The following is a 19,375-nucleotide window of genomic DNA, read 5'->3' as shown; positions in this document are numbered from 1 at the left end:
CACCTACACCTACACCTACTCCTACACCTACACCTACACCTACTCCTACACCTACACCTACTCCTACACCTACACCTGCACCTACACCTAAACCTGCACCTACACCTACACCTAAACCTGCACCTACTCCTACACCTACACCTACTCCTACACCTACACCTGCACCTACACCTGCACCTACACCTAAACCTGCACCTACACCTACACCTAAACCTGCACCTACTCCTACACCTACACCTACTCCTACACCTACACCTGCACCTACACCTGCACCTACACCTACTCCTACACCTACTCCTTCACCTACTCCTACACCTACTCCTACACCTACACCTACTCCTACACCTACATCTACTCCTACACCTGCACCTACACCTACACCTACACCTACACCTAAACCTGCACCTACTCCTACACCTACACCTACTCCTACACCTACACCTACTCCTACACCTACACCTGCACCTGCACCTACACCTACACCTACACCTACACCTACACCTACACCTACACCTACACCTGCACCTACACCTACTCCTACACCAGGAGGGAAACACAACTAGATTTACAGATATTTTTGTTTCCCATTGAGATGTTTTATAAGATTGAAACTCATAAGCTTTACCTGATTTGGTATGAGTTGTGGGCCATGTTGTGACGTCTTGTCATCTGTTCCAGGACAACCACCAGTACTACTCTTCTTCCATCATCCCCGATGCCCTCACCGGCAACTGGATAGACCTGACCAATGCCAAGAGGCATAAGACTCTGTCCTCCAGTCATAGGACCGCTGTGGTGAGTACGGCAGGGCCGTATGACATTATGCTGAAACAGGAATAACAGAAACAGGAAGTGCTGTTACACACTTCCTGCCAGTAGGATCACGGGCTGGAACACAATAACAGCCACAGTCACATAACAATACATCAGGATGTACAGTTTGAACAAAGTCATCAAGCCAAGACAACATGATCTGCTCAATCACCTCTAAAGACTAAGAGACCCCACGAAGGTCCGTGTTAGAATTTATCTTCAGTGACCTATGATTGTATGAGGCAGCTAACGTTTACTGGATGGGGTGGTCAACCTCACTGACTTGTTTATCAAGTCATTGTATCCCAATAGATGGATGCTCATGTTGTTCATTGCTGGATTGTCTGGTCCAGACTCGATTATTTACAGCCTTCTGCCTAGTAGCTGGAATACTGCTAAATGTGGCATAAAATCAATTTGCTCAGTCACTCACACACACACACATGGACACGCGCGCGCGCGCACGCACGCACGCACGCACGCACGCACGCACGCACGCACGCACGCACGCACGCACGCACGCACACACACACACACACAGAGAATATGTCTCTTTCTGTTTCTCTCTCACTCCCTCTCTTAAACAAACCCAAATTGAGGTTACTCTGTATGTGATTAAATCTCCAACACGAATTAATAAAACGATGAGACAGTTGTTTTTATGATTCATGAAATTGACTTGCTCTTTCAGACAATTAATCTCACCTTTAAGTTCCGTTTCTATGGACACAATGTGACAAACATCACGGTTGCAACAGGAGGTAGGTGATGGTTTAGCATGTGTGTCACACCCTTTCTGCAGATGCAGACACAGTCTCCAGTGTTCTTCAGGATACTGGCTAATAAAAGAATTTGACAGAAGAAAGTATTTTACCTTGTTCCCTACAAGGGCTTAAGAATTATACTTCAATTTAGCTTCTTTGGTTTAACTCTAGCTTCAGATAAATATTCCAAATCAGTGAAGTAAAATGGTTCGTAATAAAAGTCCTGAAAGTTAAATACTTACTAAACTCAATTACGAAATCCATTATTAGACACCACTGGGAAAAGAATTGGAATGTGGAACATTTTAACATTATCTGGTGTCATAATAAGATAATATTTATGCTCCAAATAGTTATACCTTTTCACACACGTGTTATAACATCATATCAACATAGGGACTATGGGACAACAGTGTGATAAACAGAGGATAATGTATGCATGGTTTGATGCAGCTCCTCTCTTAGATTTCGTGACTTCATGTCATGCTTTGTCAACAGGTTTCATCTATGCCAGTCCTTTCCTCCACCAATGGTTGACCGCAACACAATACATAGCCCCGTTGATGGCCAATTTTGACACCAGGATCGGCGAGGCATCTGACATCTACTATGATGACTTCGGTAGGTGGGGTGTATGTTGAATCCGAAAGAATTCAGTGTATCTGACACTTTTGTTAATATACAGACTCAACTCAACAGTACAGGTTTGGACCTGACGGTAGCATTGAGCAATGTTCAGGTAAAAACTCACCAGTACAGGTTCAGATCTGACAGTTGTATTGAGCAATATCCAGACATAATTTGACCAATACAGGTTCAGACCTAATTGTTGCATTAAGCTATGTACAGGTACAGGTTCAGCCGTGACAGTTTTATTAAGCAATGTACAGACATAAATCACCGATACAGGTTCAGACACTAACCCACCAATACAGGTCTATGCCTGACTGTTTCATTAAGCAGAGATCAGACCCTAACTCACCAGTTAAGGATCTGTTCTTCAGGCAATCACACTGCAGTTACACTGTACGTGAATAATAAGGCCACTTAAAGCAGGGTTCATTATAATCCAGAAGCCGCACTGTACTCAAGGTAATAAATGACTTTCATAATAGAAATTGATTTTCTACCCAGGTATTATAGAGGGTCACAGGTCTAATTGAATCTTCAACCATGCTATCTTTTTAAGCCTGGTATCTATTTGAGGGCCTTCAAAAGCCCAATCATTTTCTCATCGGCGACCAGAGACTCTGGGCAATATGATGTAAGAATGAAATAGATGGCTTTTGTGGGGAACGAGGTAATGACTTCCTAAAGTCTCGTCTATGACTGGGATCTCCCTACTCCAGATTTAGGAGGGGTATCCTATATTGTATGGGTGATGCCAATTATCAGGCTCTTCATTATTGACCTGTGCTCATATTGGACAGAAACAGTGTGATGCTCAAGGCATTTAAGCTACCTTCTTTGTGTGGCCAGATAGTGGAGAGAGCATGAATGACTGGACTTTGGATGCTACTGTTCTACGGCGTCCTTTTGTGTCTGCAGTGCCCTGTTGAGATGTCCTGTTGTCCTGTTGTCTTGAGGTGTCCTTGTGTCCTGCAGTGTCCTGTTTTCCTGAGGTGTCCTTTGCATGATGATATCTTTTAACACACAGACATATTCATGAACATCTGGAAAACAAAACATAGCAGAGAAAAATGTCGGGTTATTTTTAGTGATACATACACATTAATGTAAAGAGTTGTGTCCCTTAGGCTTATCCGATTGAATATGGTATTGGTGTTGGCAACTCAGATTAACCTTTCTTCATGAAAAGCTGACATTTGTTTGATTTCGCTCTCTTAGTTCCTCATTCTTTCAGCCAATTGTGTGTCATCTCCCACTGCTGAGATGTTGTCCCTGAATATGATCTCTTTGTTTTGAAGGTAAAACTCAAATAGAATAATCTGTGTTAGATGTGTGCATCCATGTTGAGGTTCTCCGCTAATATTCAGATCATGTTACATCCTATCATTTCATGGAAAATGTTTCATGTCAGTTGAAAGAACAAATGTTGAAAGCGTTTCACAGCGTAATGCTTTCAAAGGAAGATTTTCTTTGCACAAGTTCTTGAGATGTTTGCCAGAATATTTGAATGACGTATGTGTAACAGTGTATTGTTGACGTTCTGGTCTCCATGCTGATGGCAATCATGTCTTACTGTGGGGATTCAGTTTGGACAAGTCCCCAGTACCTCATGCTTGTCTCCCTGTTGGGATTCAGTCAGGACAGGCCCCCCAGTACCTAATGCCTGTCTCCCTGTTGGGATTCAGCCAGGACAGGTCTCCAGTACCTCATGCTTGTCTCCCTGTTGGGATTCAGCCAGGACAGGTCTCCAGTACCTAATGCTTGTCTCCCTGTTGGGATTCAGCCAGGACAGGTCTCCAGTACCTCATTCCTGTCTCCCTGTTGGGATTCAGCCAGGACAGGTCTCCAGTACCTCATGCTTGTCTCCCTGTTGGGATTCAGTCAGGACAAGTCCATAGTACCTCATCCTTGTCTCCCTGTTGGGATTCAGTCAGGACAGGTCCCAAGTACCTCATGCTTGTCTCCCTGTTGGGATTCAGTCAGGACAGGTCCCCAGTACCTCATACCTGTCTCCCTGTTGGGATTCAGTCAGGACAGGTCTCCAGTACCTTATGCCTGTCTCCCTGTTGGGATTCAGTCAGGGTGGTCTCCAATAGCTCATGTTAATCTCGCTGTGAGGATCCAGGAGAGATTCTGTCTGTACCAGATGAGAGAATTGTAACTGATTGTGTTTTATTCCTTACATTATCAACAACATTTGCATGTCAAATATTTATGCAGTGCTGTGATAAGCTAGACAATTACATCCAAAAAAACCCAACAATCTTGACTCTTTGAAAGCTTAAAATATAGTAATAAATTTGTACGTTTGAAACAAAAATACACAAGAACAATATATCAAAACCAACGGTAAAACAGCATTTCCTAAGTGCCTTGGTTGAACTTTCAGCTTGTGCACATGAATCTTCCGTAACATTCATTGATCAGACATGGGCATTACATACTTGAACTCTGTGAGATGAACCATGCACCCAAGCACCCAATAAAGCTGACGGTAACTTCCAGACAAATGGCTGCTGTGACCTTATCTGGCATGTGGCACACTGAACACTGTCATTTTCTTTGAAATTATCCTCACATGGGTTTCAGGAGAACACATCAGAGTATGTTGGAGTCAAGATTCATTTTATGTGGAACCTGTATGCTGAAGGATACTCATGATCAGAGCAGATCAGTTCAATGATGGTGGTACAGTGGATAGACAAGAAATTGAGCCATGCTTAGTCAGCAGTCGTGTATATGTGATTATTGTACAGCAAGTTCTTGAAAGGCACACATTTGTATTCTCTATCAGGGCTATTTCTTTCTTTTGCATCATCTGAATGTTAAATCAGTATGCAGGTGGTTAGTTCCTCCTACATTTGACTTATACACTGTGACAAAACTGGAGTAATGTTGATGACATTAAACCTCAGTCACTCACTCACTCACTCACTCACTGTGTCCTGCCATGACAGAATAACTGTAGTAAAAGTGTTCGTGTTCTGAAGCTATTAGGAACATAGCATGGGACACAACTGTCTTGGTACTGGAACATAAATTCTGTGAGACTGTGTAAGTATATAACTGTTAACAGATTATGCTGAGAACATTCTGACTGCGTATCTCCTCCTGAACGTAATGGACCTGTGATGGTCCTGGGGTAGAATAGGCCTTCAGCAACCCATGCTTGCCATAAAAGGCGACAATGCTTGTTGTAAGAGGCGACTAGTGGGATCAGGTGATCTGACTTGGCTGACACATGTCATCAGTTCCCAATTGTGCAGATCAATGGCCATGTTGATCACTGGATTGTCTGGTCCAGACTCGATTATTTACAGACTGCTGCCATATAGCTGGAATATTGCTGAGTGCAGTGTAAAAAACTCACTCACTCGCGCACTCTGAACGTAATGATGGTGATGTTTAATATTTTGTATTTCAGGTGACAGGTTTGCAGTTCAGTGGAAAAATGTAGTGCTGAAGGATCAAAACGAGAGTAAGACCTTATTCAGTTACTTCTGGGAGAAGTGGAGTAACCTTGCAGTTATAGCATTAGCTCGTTCATTTTGCATTCGACTCCACACATGGGTACAATGTATAAAGCCAATTTCTGTCACGTCCATGACGTCTTTGCACTACACTGAAAAGGAGTGTAAAACCATATATCTTATAACATTTTCATCCAAGTATCCAAGTTATCTTGCTGAGTAAGTCCCCATGAGTCATGTTGATTTAATGGGTGATTAAATGGATTGGGTGGTGAGACTGTTGATTGGCATTGCACCACTACAGCATAGATCACTGCTCATAACATCAGTCACTTGATTGTATGACATGGGGCAGCTGGAGAGCTTAGTGGTTAAAGCACTCATTCGTCATGGTAAAGACCAGGCCCGATTCCCCATGTGGAATATTGCTGAAAGCTACAAAAACTAAACTTGATCAATGATCCAGACAAAGTTAAAGTCACACATTCACTCACTCGAAGAACATTTGAGTGTGGCAAACTGTTGTTTAGATGAGCAATGTTTTAATCTGTTTGCCAAGATTACTGAATCAATTAGCTCTTGTAAAATATGCTCGCTAAGAGCAAATATTTTCTCAGTATACATTCCCTTGAAATTCGTTTAATTATGTTCATATGTTATACACTCCTAAAAGCCAGTGGAATGTATACCTGATATATTTCCTGAACCACAGTATTGTCATTGTTGGCTACATTGATGTGACTGTTAGCTTAAATGGTGTGACTGTTGGCTACATTGGTGTGACTTTTGACTTCAGTGTGACTGTTGGTTGCAGTGGCATGACTGTTGGCTGCAGTGGTGTTACTGTTGGATCTAGTAGTGTGTCTGTTGACTTAAATGATGTGACTGTTGGCTACAGTTGTATGTTTGTTAGCTACAGTGGGGTGATTATTGGCTTAAGTGGTGTGACTGTTGGCTACAGTTGTATGTTTGTTAGCTACAGTGGGGTGATTATTGGCTTAAGTGGTGTGGCTGTTGGCTACAGTTGTGTGTTTCTTGGTTACATTGGTGTGACTGTTGACTTCAGTGGTGTGACTGTTGGCTACAACTGTGTGACTGTTGGCTACAACTGTGTGACTGTTGGCTACATTGGTGTGACTGTTGACTTCAGTGGTGTGACTGTTGGCTGCAATGTTGTGACTGTTGGCTACAGAGGTGTGACTGTTGGCTACAGTGGTGTGACTGTTGGCTACAGTTGTATGTTTCTTGGGTACCATGCTGTGACTGTTGGCTTAAATGGTGTGACTGTTGGCTTAAATTAACGGTGTGACTGTTGGCTTAAATGGTGTGACTGTTGGCTTAAATGGTGTGACTGTTGGCTTAAATTAATGGTTTGACTGTTGGCTACAGTTGTATGTTTCTTGGATACAGTGGTGTGACTGTTGGCTACAATATGACTATTTTGCTGATACAGTGGTGTGACTATTGGCTACATTATGACTATATTTCTGATACTGTGGTGTGGCTGTTGGCTACTATATGACCATATTTCTGACACAGTGGTGTGGCTGTTGGCTACTATATGACCATATTTCTGAAACAGTGGTGTGGCTGTTAGCTACAATATGACTATGTTTCTGTTCCAGCTGGAACCTTCGACTTCCAGGTTCAGCTTCATGCAGATGGCACTATAAAGTTTCTCTACAAACATGTGAGCACAGATTGATTGAAGCTCTCGTAAAATATCTTGTTACTTCACACAAAATCACTGAATTGGCTCCTTTATGCATTCTGTTAAAGATTATTCTTTTGTGTTACATTTTAAGTTTGCAATATTAAGTTAAACCAGTCTGAGTATTAGGAGCGGGAGCAAGGATCTCTACAAGGGTTCGGGATATGTTATAGTTGTAAACAAAAGTAAATGTGGATGTTTTGTTGTGAGTGAAAGCTAAAGGCTTTGAGCTCTCATCTCTTTGTAATACTGTAAGATGCATGTCATCTTATCCCAGAATTGTGTTTGATGACAACATCAATGGCTGGTTTGCCATTTCCAAACATGTCTCCATGATAAAGAGGGCATATTATGTTCTGTATTATTATGCAAACAAATATTAAAAGTATTATTAACTAAGGCTGCAGTGATTCAGTTTGATTCATCAAAAATCAATCTGACACCACTTAGTTTTGATTTTCAATAACCATTACCTCTGTTTTGATTTGATATTTGAATTTGTCTTTCTATTATTTCCACACAACCAGAACATAAATTTGACTCAAACTCAGGCAACTTCGAGTGCTGAAATAAGACAAAACATGGTTGGCTGATGCCAGGCTAATTATCCAATGAGAATTTTCAGTAGATATAGTTAAGTTGGTTATTATGCTGTTTACTGCACCTCCCTGTGTGATGACATGTTTTCTTTGTTATAGTTACCAATAAGACTGTCTGCTATATCCAGTCAGAACCACCCAGTGAAGATCGGTCTGTCTGATGCCTTTTATATTGACTCCTACCTCAAAGCACAGGGTGAGAGGACATCAATTTCTGTTTTGTGTGGTGTTTAGGTGCTTATCACTGACTTATCTTAAAGGGGCACTGATGCGGAGCGAATAATGCCTCTCGCCAACGGTCTAATTACGAAAGCAGACCGCAAATTGGTCAGCGCCCACTCCTTCGACCGTGACGGACAAAGGAACTGGGCTCCTGTCCATATTAGCAAAATTTCTTCACTTAAACAGTCAGGAGGCCGGATGCCCATCACATGCCATTTGTTTAAAAATATCCATGGTATTCCTTGTCTGATCGTAACCATATATCCCAGCAGTGTAGTTCTTTTCGGATGCTTGGATGGTATACTTACTGATCCAATTTGATCCTATTTCTGTGTTTTTAACCTCGATATTTAATCATGTTACATGAAAATATGATGTCTACAGGCACGTAGCAAGCCATTTGTTTCAGTACGGAAGATTGCAAAGCTTTATATTTAGGTAGTTTTGAGTGTTGGTTGAGCTGTGATAGCAAATAGCATACGTAAATTTTGGTAGCTATGGTAGCTACAATGGTTTATTATTTATGATAATAAAACACTCAGTTGATTTATTTGAATTCGTAAACAAAAAAACGATGACCTTGGCTTTGGTAGAGAAATCTGAAAATTGTCTTACGTAAAAAAAACTTATTTCACTTATTTACCAAAGTACACAGCAAATGCCTGTGTGTATTCCTTATGTAACGAAATTCCGTTGGTATCCTCAAAACAGTTTCGGCCCATAAGTGTGTTCAGGCTGCATGCGACACAGAGATTACATCTTCCTTGCTGTAACTCGCGTTTGATGGTGTAAACCTACACGTGTTATTTGTCATCATTCTCTTGATGGTCAATTCATGAATTTATAACAGGTATAATTAGTAGCAACACCACTTCGGTTACTCAACAAAGGTTCCCATTTGGCATTTCTCCTGTCTGGAGTAAATACTCAACATTATAAATTAAGGTCTGTAATGGCAAATGTATTGTATGTTATGTAATATGTGCATGTAAGTGATGCAAAAGGGTTTATCACCTGAGTTACAAAAACAAACATCGATCAAAGGATTAACCGATAACACACTGATTGATTAATTACTTTTGTTCTTCTAGCGGATTTGTCAAAAGGCAGTGTGTGTAGATGACTACACCCTGTCGTAAAGTGTGAGTGCAAAAACAACATCCTCCCTTCAAAGAATTAACCACCCTTGCGTTGATTGATTGATTGCTCAATATTGGTCAACTAAATTACTTAGAATAGTGGACATCATACAATTAGTTGCCAGGTGTGCTATCTTGGGAGACCAATGACAGGTTTATCTAGTTTTCACCAACGAAAGACGTGAAACGATGTGTTACTTTTTCGCAAATGAGACAGTTGTAAGACACGCGACACAGAGCAGGATTATTTACCAGCTGCAGATGAATGGAATACGATTTCTTTTACGTGGATATTGATGGATACATTCCTGAACAAGGTAGTAGCCTGACACTGTTGCTATAAAATTAGTCTGTTTTACGTTCATTATTTGCATTTTGTTTTAATTTATTTGTTGTAGCATTCAGCAGAATCTGTATGACAGAAAACACACACTAGATCGCTTATGTGTGTGAAATAGGATCCACATTGGCAATCTATACAATGTATAAATGTTGCTGTTATGTTAGAAATTTACTATGAGTATAAGCAAATCGTGTGTTCTTTTATTAATTTTCAGAATCATACAAATATGACAATAAACTAATTAGGGTTATGAGACAAAATATAGAGACGTACATTGGCTTCGTTATTTTTCCGTCCTAATAGTTTTTTACCATTTCTACCACTGGCAGATGATTAACCTTCAAAGTGTTTCATTTGTTTTCATAATACATTTGTAATGAAGTACAATTGACTTCACCTCAGTTGATCTGTCTATAATTAAACTATCAATTGCGCTTACGGACTGCGCAGCAGAGGTCACGAACCAGTCACGAATTCTGGGATATCATCCGGGTACTCACGGGAGAAAAACAATAACAAAAGTTTACACCAGTCCACGGAAAATGCTCCGCATCAGTGCCCCTTTAATCATATGCCATTAGTGAAATACCACCATGAATTCTGCTGCAAATTTAAAATAGAAAGGACCAAACATCTTATGCAATATATTCACAAAACTCAAACTGTCTACTATTTTTTAGTTTAATATCAATTCCAATACATTCTGGGAAATGTATTTTCTCAAATTTGAGTGAAAACTCTAACTTATGTCAAAACTCACATTTAAGTTTGTTTTGAGAAATTGGGGCCTGGGATTTTCGAAGCTCTGTTAGCGCTAAGATAGTCGTAAGTCCCATACATTAGCATTGCCTTACAACTGTCTTAGAGCTTCGAATATCTAGTCCTTGGTCTTTAGGGGCTGGCACAGGGTGATCTGACAGAAATACTGTTCAAGTTAACTATTTACTAATGGTCTTGGGGCACACGTCTTCAGTACCACTGTTGCCTCCCTTTACAGTGCCAGGATCTGATAATTGTGAACCCAAGAATGATGTCAAAAGCATTGGATATAATCATTTGTCTGTGCTCAATTCATTAGAAAGGAAAGATAGCTTTACAGTATTTTTTAATTCAATATCCCGTTTCTGCTTGTGATCTTTTCTGTTGTTTTGTTTGTATGGCATGGTAGCAATGTACTTGTTTCACAGAGATAAAATGTCAATATTTGTGTTTCAGGTATACGGCGTAGAACAATCTTCGAGTATCACCGTGTGTCCTTCCACCCAGACCAGGTGGAGCAGGGAACAGTGATCATCATAAAGCCACTGCCAAGTAACTACCTGTTTCACTCCAGTACATACAAGGCCCAGTATATGGTCCCGTGTCCACAGAACTCCAGGGCAGAATAGGTCCCTGAGACTTCTTGTTACTCGACCAGTGGGGGAAAACATGCTAGAATAGCCAATAACCTCCTCCTCCTCTCTCTCTCTCCTCTCTCTCCCCTTGTTACTCGACCAGTGGAGAAATTAATGCCACACAGGTCCCAAATACTTCTTGCTCCTTGACCTGTGGGGATAACAGAAGAGAATAGATCCATAGTACTCCTTACTGCTAGACGGGGGGTAGCAGGGCAAATTAGGTCCGTAACACTCCTTGCTACTTTACCTGGGGAATAAACAAGGTAGAATAGGTCCATAATTCTCCTTACTGCTTGATCTACGGGGATAACAGGGCTGAATAGATCCTCAGTACCTTTTAATACTTGACTCGTGAAGATATTAGGGTATCCTGTCTGGGTAACTTCATGTGGTCTTGTTTCTTCAAGAATGAATCCCCTATTCTCTTTTTACTAAGTACAATAAGCAGCCAGTCATGTGTATGTGTGCATGTCATGCATGTTTGAATGAGATATTAAGCGCATCATTTCACAAAGTGATCGTGGCGCTAAGGTGATTGTAACTCCAATACTTTAATATAGATTTACGACAGTTGTGGCGCTACGACTGCTGAATAAAACTGGACCCAAGTACTTAATCATAACAGAAGGAACAAAATGCACAATCAGCATAGCTTACACACAATGCCTGCAGCCTCTTTTTTATTGCTAAGCAATATTCTAATGAATGTTCCAGCATGCAACATTATCTCGGACTGCAGGAAGTGTGTGAATCCCGACTCGGAACGAATGAAATTTAACTGCAAGTGGTGTAGTTCGCTGGGACGTTGTTCAGACGGAATAGACTGGCACCGTGCAGAGTGGCTCAACAGCGGATGCTCCAAGCTGGTAGGAACTAAATGCACCCCTACAGGAACACCTTGTTTTATCAGTACTGTGAAAATATTGTTCAGGACTTAGACACACTAACATTCACAAAACCCAAGTCTACAGTGAGTGGAGAAGTGCAGTGTACTTCCTGTAGGGCTAACTGTCCACTTTTTTTAAACACCACATGAACTGGTACGTCAGTGATTCCAGCTGCCACACACACCGAAGGGAGGGGTTTGATTCCCCATTTATCAGGTGTTTGTCTTTTCTCTCCTCTCCTCTTTGTCTACACCTCCACTTTCCTGATCCCTGATCCCTCCAACTTCTTCCTTCCTCTTCCCCTTTCCGTTTGTCCCCTTCTCTCTCTCCCTTTCTCTCTCCCTTCCCCTTCTGACCCGTGACGGTCCCGGGGAAGAATAGGCCTTCAGCAACCCATGCTTGCCACAAAAGGCGACTATGCTTGTCGTAAGAGGCGACTAACGGGATCGAGTGGTCAGGCTCGCTGACTTGGTTGACACATGTCATTGGTTCCCAATTGCGCAGATCGATGCTCATGTTGTTGATCACTGGATTGTCTGGTCCAGACTCGATTATTTACAGACCGCCGCCATATAGCTGTAATATTGCTAAGTGCGGCGTAAAACTAAACTCACTCACTCACCCTTCCCCTTCTTCTTCTTCTTCTTCTTCTTCTTCTTCTTCTTTGCTGCCCCGCTTCTCCCCAACTGTAACAATCTTAGGGTGGTCTGCCAGACTGGAGTACTTGCAGACAATATCATGTGGCTCTAAGTTACATGTATTTTACCATGATGACTTTTGTGGCTTGATTTGATGACAGTAGACTTGCAAAACATCAATTGCAAGCATTTCAGAATTTTTTCAAAATCATTGTCATGAATATTTTGTCCATTCTGTCAGTATATGGATTTCAGTCTTTTTACTCAAATGACCGAATTGCTCTTGCTATGTTTTACTGGCATTGTTTCACAGGCCACCGTATTTGTCGAACTTGTTAACATGTCTGCATGACAACCTAGCCCTTCTGTGAGATAACTCGCTTTCAGTATATCCTTGCAACAATATACCACAAAACAATGTAACTTCTTTACTTTCACTAACATTCTTGTCACTAAAAGGCACGTTGGAGTAGCCTAGTGGTTAAAGCGTTTGGTCATCACGCGGAAGACCCTGGTTCAAAACCCCACATGGGTACAATGTGTGAAGTCCATTTCTGGTGTCCCCCGCCATGATGTTGCTAATAGCAGTGTAAAGCTGTACTCACTCACTCGCTCACAACAAACCCTCTGATCCAGTCCAGATACTTGACATTAATAGAGGTAGGGTCTCTTTGAGGAATGGTCCTGCATAGGTCAACAGATTTAAATACTGGTAGGTTTCAGATCATGCCTCTAGTAAATGTATTCGAGTTAGAGGAGACCAACTCCATGTAAGCGTATATAATATCAGTACTGACCACAAACTTTGGTAATGGAAACAAACTGAATTACTAGAATCTTGACAAGAAGTTGATCACCATTGCCATGGTAACCTGTTACTGGAAGGAAGTGTTTCCGCAATGAATTCTTGACAATGCAGTTTTGACATGGAGGGGTAGTTACTCGTAGACAAGCCAAGCACCTGTCATGTCCAATCCCAACTGGGTACATTTGATTTTCAACAACCATTGCTTGTCGGAAGAGGTGACTAACAGGATTGGACAGTCATGCTCACTGACTTGGTTGATACATGTCATCGTATGCCATTTGCATAGATTGATGCTTATACTGTTGATCATCGGTTTGTCTGTACCAGATGTGATTATTTACAGAATGCCACCATGTAGCTGCAATATTGTTGAGTGAGGCTTAAAAACCAACCGAGCCAACATCTTTTTTCTTCTCCTTTTTTTTATAAATTTCTGAACAGAAAAGAAAGGGCCTTATGTTTGGGCAACTAATCATTTTCCAATTGTCATTCTCTTATTGCTCCATTGCAGTTTTCCCAGTCTCGGGTATGTTTAACCAATCCCAGCATGCATGTAGTGTTGATGTCTGTGACAGTATATTCAGTTTCGTTAGAGACATGGGGACTTCCATGTCTTGTGGACATAAGAACCAAACCATTCTCTCATTGGTAAGGACTTGTAGAAGAGACAGTACTGGAGCATGATGACTATATCACATTGCATCCTGTGTGATGCCTGTGTTTAATATAGAAACAAGGCTATGAAATTAGTAAAGTATTGTGCAGCAGCTTTCATGATACTTCGTACCATTTGTAGAGTAAATTGAAGTCCAAATTTTGCTATAATTTATAGTTTGAATGAACGAATTTTCATCAAGGCGATTACCAGTGAGAGAAATGGTCAGGCTAGTTTGTGTACATAGTGCACACTTTATTTAATGCAATGTTTCAATTCGTTTTCATTACTTTTTTTTTCTTTCATTTTAGACTACTGCTGTTTTGTTTGGGTCATTATTCAGTTCTTCATTAATGGGTGCAGGTTTACGTGCATAGTATTGATGTCTTTTGGAAAGTTGCTTCAGAATTTGCCAAGTTAAGTTAACACAACTTCACTCAAAGAGGGAAATATTTTCATCAATGTGAGATGCATCAGATAATTTGCTGTTTATACTCTATTACTTATGAATCGATTTGATTATGATAGCACGTCCAGAACAATATATCATTATATATTTTTACAAACAATCACAGATGTATAAGAAGCAGGCTTTACTCCATGTGTACACGGAAATTATCCCCCTCTTTCTCTAACAATCTCCATGCTGAATCTTACCCTATAATTAATTATTATAATCTTACCCTTACCTGCCCAAAGCAAGCATTGTCCTCAGAGCCAGTGAACTTTATTGCCTTATTCCTGGAAATATTCCCTGAAGAATTGTTGCTCTGTGTACATCAGTACAAGTGTCCAATGAAGAGGTCATGATCCATCTAAAACCCAGTTACGCTTCAAGGTTTGCCAGAACCAAATCTGTGCTTGTGGGTTATAAGTGTCTCGGACAGTGATCATGTTTCCCACACACTGATATGACACATCATCGTATAATTGTTAAAACCAGTGTAAAACAAACTTGCTCACTCACTACCTCATGTGGCATTGTATTCATAAGAGAGTCATCTTACTTTGGGACAAAAATGGGATTTTCTCAAAAATTGACTAACTGGAAACTTCTTCCTGGGTAAAGTACAGATTCTAATCCTTTTGGGGATTAAGTGTGTTCCAGAAATGAAACCCACACGGTAGTGTTAGGCATACAAAGTCAGCAATGCCTTCTTGTCTTGAAGTCTTGGCCAGGTGATGTGCAAGTCATACTGACAGATCATTGTCATTGGTTCAAGCCAAGAAAATATGATAATATTGATAAGAATCTTCCTTTTATTTTGCTCGTTTATCCATGCACATTGCACGTTCAAAGTACTGATGTATTATCCCCAGTCAACTAGTACAGAACACTCCCTGTGGAGAATGCAACTGGTTGTCTGTCAGATGCTCAAATTTCAAATTCTGACTACCATCGTATCAAACCATGTTCCAAATATACTGCTGGTGCTTCGTTGTGGGACAGAGCTAAAGATGTACAAACTCTCCAGAGACAAGCTGTCAGACATTGGCACCCATCGGAGTATGAGATGGCAGAGTGACAACTGTTTGATTCGCCAGTTCTGTAACTCTCACCTATATTCCACGTGGGATGTTTGATTCGCTTGTTCAGTAGTACACCCCTATATTCCATGTTGGATGATAGGATAAAAATGATTCTGTCAAACGTTCACTCTAAATATTTTTATCCCCCTGGCATGTAATGCGGGGGGATATAGTCAACGCCGTGTCTGTCTGTCCGTTCATCTGTCCGTCCGTAATCATTTTGTTTCTGGAGCATAACTCAGAAACCGTTCAATATTTTTAGACCAAACTTGATAGATATAGTAATCTCAGCCTATGGTTGTGCCTTTTGCTATTTACAGATATTTGGCATTTATATTTTTTTTTGTTTTTCCATGGAACATTTTGGTGTTAGTCTTATGGTGGGGTGGGCTTCGTTTCCGGAGCAGAATTCAAAAACCATTCAATATTTTTCTGCAAAACTTGGTAGATATATCAGTCTAAACCTATAGTGGTGCCTTTTGGTATTTACAGGTTTTTGTGATTTATTATTTTCTTGGTTTCCATGGAAATGTTTCAGACATAGTCTGAAAAGTGAGAGGTGTGTTTCGTTTCCTTAGCAGAACTCAAAAACATCTTAATATCTGTCTGTAAAACTTGTCAGATATGTGTTGCAGACCTCAAAGTGGTGCCTTATGCTCTCTGCAGGTTTTGTGATTCATTATTTTCTTGGTTTCCATGGAAACGTTTCAGACTTAGTCTCAAAATGGAGGGGTGGGCTTCGTTTCCGGAGCAGAACTCGAAAACCATTCAATGTTTTTCTGCAAAACTTGGTAAATATATCAATCAGAACCTATAGTGGTGCCTTTTGTTATGTACAAGATCTTGTGATTTATTATTTTCTTGGCTTCCATGGAAACGTTTTGGACTTTGTCTGAAAAGTGAGAGGTGTGTTTCATTTCCAGTGCAGAACTCAAAAACTTCTAAATATCTGTTAGTAAAGCTTTCTAGATATGTATGGCAGACCCCAAAGTGGTGCCTTTTGGTTTTTAAAGGTTTTTGTGATGTATTATTTTCTTGGTTTCCATGGAAACATTTTAGAATTAGTCTCAAAATGGAGGGGTGGGCTTCGATCCCAGAGCACAACTCAAAAACCATTTCATATCTGTCAACAGATCTTGGCAGATATATGACATTGTGACTTTGTTGGTTGTAGATACATGACATTTATAATTTTCATGAATTCCATGGAAACAATTCAAACTTAGTGGAAAAAAACAATGAGTAACTCTCAGATTATTTGTCCTTTCAAACATGTGGGGGTCGGGGGATATGTCATCTTCTGATAACTCTTGTTTTATTTCTTAGTTTCTCTTTTTCCATGGAAACAAGTCAGACTTTGTCTCAAAAGTGAGAGGTGTGTTTCGTTTCTGGAGCACATCTCAAAAAGTTCCTAGTATCTCTCAGCAAAACTTGGTAGATATACGTGGCAGACCCCAACGTGGTGCCTTTTGCTATTTTCAGGTTTTTGTGATCTATCATTTTTCTAGTTTCCGTGGAAACGATTCTGACTCTCAAAATGGAGGGATAGGCTTCGTTTATAGAGCACAACTTGAAAACCATTTTGTATCTTTCAGCAGATCTTGGCAGATATATGAGACAGATCTTGAAGTGGTGCCTTTTGCTGTTTACAGATATATGGCATTTATGTTTTTCATGACTTCCATGGAAACGATTCAAACTTAATCTAAGAAAACATGAAGTTACTGTAAGATGATTTGTCCTTTCAAATATGTGGGAGCCTAGGGGATATGTCATCTTCTGATGACTCTTATCTTAAAACTGGAAATTCTTTTAAAAAGTTAATACCCATCTTAGTCAGAAGTGCCAATTTTTGCGTCAGTGTTTGGCCAAAATACTAACTGGTCTTAAATAGGGTTGGTATCTCTGCTGTTCAGAAAAGTGTTGAACCTACCTCACTCTCTCACCTGTCACCTTACTTAACCATACACTCTATACACAATTGCTGTACCTCAGTGACAGGTTGTAGTGACACCCTCTCTTTTAACTGTAGTCTCACTAATTAACAATAGCATTTTTTCCACCCAGATAACATGGATCCTTTCTTGATGACCAATAATGATTCCACTGTATACACAATGATTGTATTGATACTTAGTGCTAAAATGGATAGATTTGATGGTTTGAGTAAGACTTCAAGAACTATCTAGAACTCTTGCCACAAGTCCGAGGAGGAGTTCAGTAAACTTCCATTCAGTAGTCAGCTCTGTCCATGTTTCATCATCAGCATCTGTGAAAAAGCGGGAATACATGTATTGGTGAATGTGGCATGAAACATGCAGGACAGTGATTGTGTTGGTGCTTACCAACATAGATCTATAGCTGTGTCATTTCTCAATATTTTAACCCACTTGGGTGTTTTACTCAAGAATTTGAAGAATGAACTTCTTCATGTTCTTCCCCTGTATGTTCCAACACAGAAAAACGTTTCTGTCTGTTATTTTTGCCATGTGCTTTTAGTTTTTAGGCAACCCTGTGAAGTGACTAATGATGTCAACTGTGATGTCCGTCATGAGTGATCCACAAATAGTTAAATACGTTAAAAATCAGGTCTATAGAATAAAACATGAACGTAAATAATGGTGCTTTAACAAGGAAATGTAACTTGATTGTAGGCATTTAATAGTACAGCCCAGTGTGATGCAACTACTACAACAACAACTGCATCTCCCACTACAACTACTACAACAACTACTCCTACAACAACTACTACTCCTACAACAACTTCTACAACTCCTGCTCCAACAACCACTACCACTACTACCACTGCTACTACTGTCCCTTCATCTACTTCATCATCAACCATTATTAGTGACAGAAGTTCGGATTGTGGTGGGGTGAGCGGATCAAGCATGCAGACTGAGATTGATACTGGTTGCATTACAACTAGTCCTGCTAGTAACAATATCCTAGACAACTCACCATCAACTAACCCTGTGAAAAATACTGCTACACAGATAACTACTAACATGGATGGGAAAACTGCTAGTGGTTTTGTTTCAAGAGCTGCCACTGCTTCTGCTTTGGGAAATACTGCTGATATGACAACTACTAATACTGCTGCTTCATATGATAAAATTTCACAAAATGACCGACCGTTGGTGTTAACGACAGTTTCCACAAAAATAATATCCACCTTGCATGAAAGCACTGAGAAAGGGAAATCGACCAACATCAGAGTCTTACACTCACTTGTACTTACAACACCAAGAACAAGGATCGGTGACAAGAATGCCCGCTATCATGTTGTTGATGGCGACACAGCTTCCAGACAGTCTGGCATCACAGGATCAGCATCAAATATCTTGGAGGGTTTCGTGTGTGACGTAAATGACTTTGTTTCTCTTAGTGTCGTACATGTGAAATCTGCCTCAGTTGACTGTTTCAAACACACACACTGACTGTTAAAACAAGGTGGACAGACAGACAGACAGACAGAATAAGGTTACATTCCTACATTGTTAGCTGAACACATTGATCAAGACTAAAACCAGGTTCTTACAAATATGCAGCTGAATTTATTATTACTCCGAAGTAAATATTTGTCCAATTGAAAGAATAGGAAATAGAGGATAAGAACTAGGCTCTAAGGGACTGTGCATTAGATATGGCTTGTTATACATTACTTAGTTGATAATGCATGGCTTTGATTAGTTGTCATAAATATCTGTCCCCTTGTTTGATGCACTACTGCATATACTGTTTCTCTTTGAAATATCTGTTGCTGTGT

General features: G+C 40.3%; 1 protein-coding gene across 1 annotated transcript in view; it reads left to right on the top strand.

Annotated features, from left to right (window-relative positions):
- LOC137255523 (plexin domain-containing protein 2-like) overlaps positions 1-19,375 on the top strand; it is a 38,258-nt gene that overhangs the window by 7,816 nt on the left and 11,067 nt on the right. The window contains exons 4-12 of the mRNA XM_067792956.1: positions 679-795; positions 1,505-1,574; positions 2,076-2,198; positions 5,632-5,685; positions 7,303-7,367; positions 8,087-8,183; positions 10,907-11,002; positions 11,803-11,954; positions 18,261-18,482. Of these exons, the coding sequence (XP_067649057.1) occupies positions 679-795; positions 1,505-1,574; positions 2,076-2,198; positions 5,632-5,685; positions 7,303-7,367; positions 8,087-8,183; positions 10,907-11,002; positions 11,803-11,954; positions 18,261-18,482 (996 nt within the window). The remainder of the gene's footprint in view (positions 1-678; positions 796-1,504; positions 1,575-2,075; positions 2,199-5,631; positions 5,686-7,302; positions 7,368-8,086; positions 8,184-10,906; positions 11,003-11,802; positions 11,955-18,260; positions 18,483-19,375) is intronic.

This window comes from Haliotis asinina, chromosome 11 (assembly GCF_037392515.1).
Source record: "Haliotis asinina isolate JCU_RB_2024 chromosome 11, JCU_Hal_asi_v2, whole genome shotgun sequence".
NCBI classification, from domain to species: domain Eukaryota; kingdom Metazoa; phylum Mollusca; class Gastropoda; order Lepetellida; family Haliotidae; genus Haliotis; species Haliotis asinina.
Note: the sequence above shows the minus strand (reverse complement) of the source record. Positions and strands in the feature narration are given on the sequence as shown.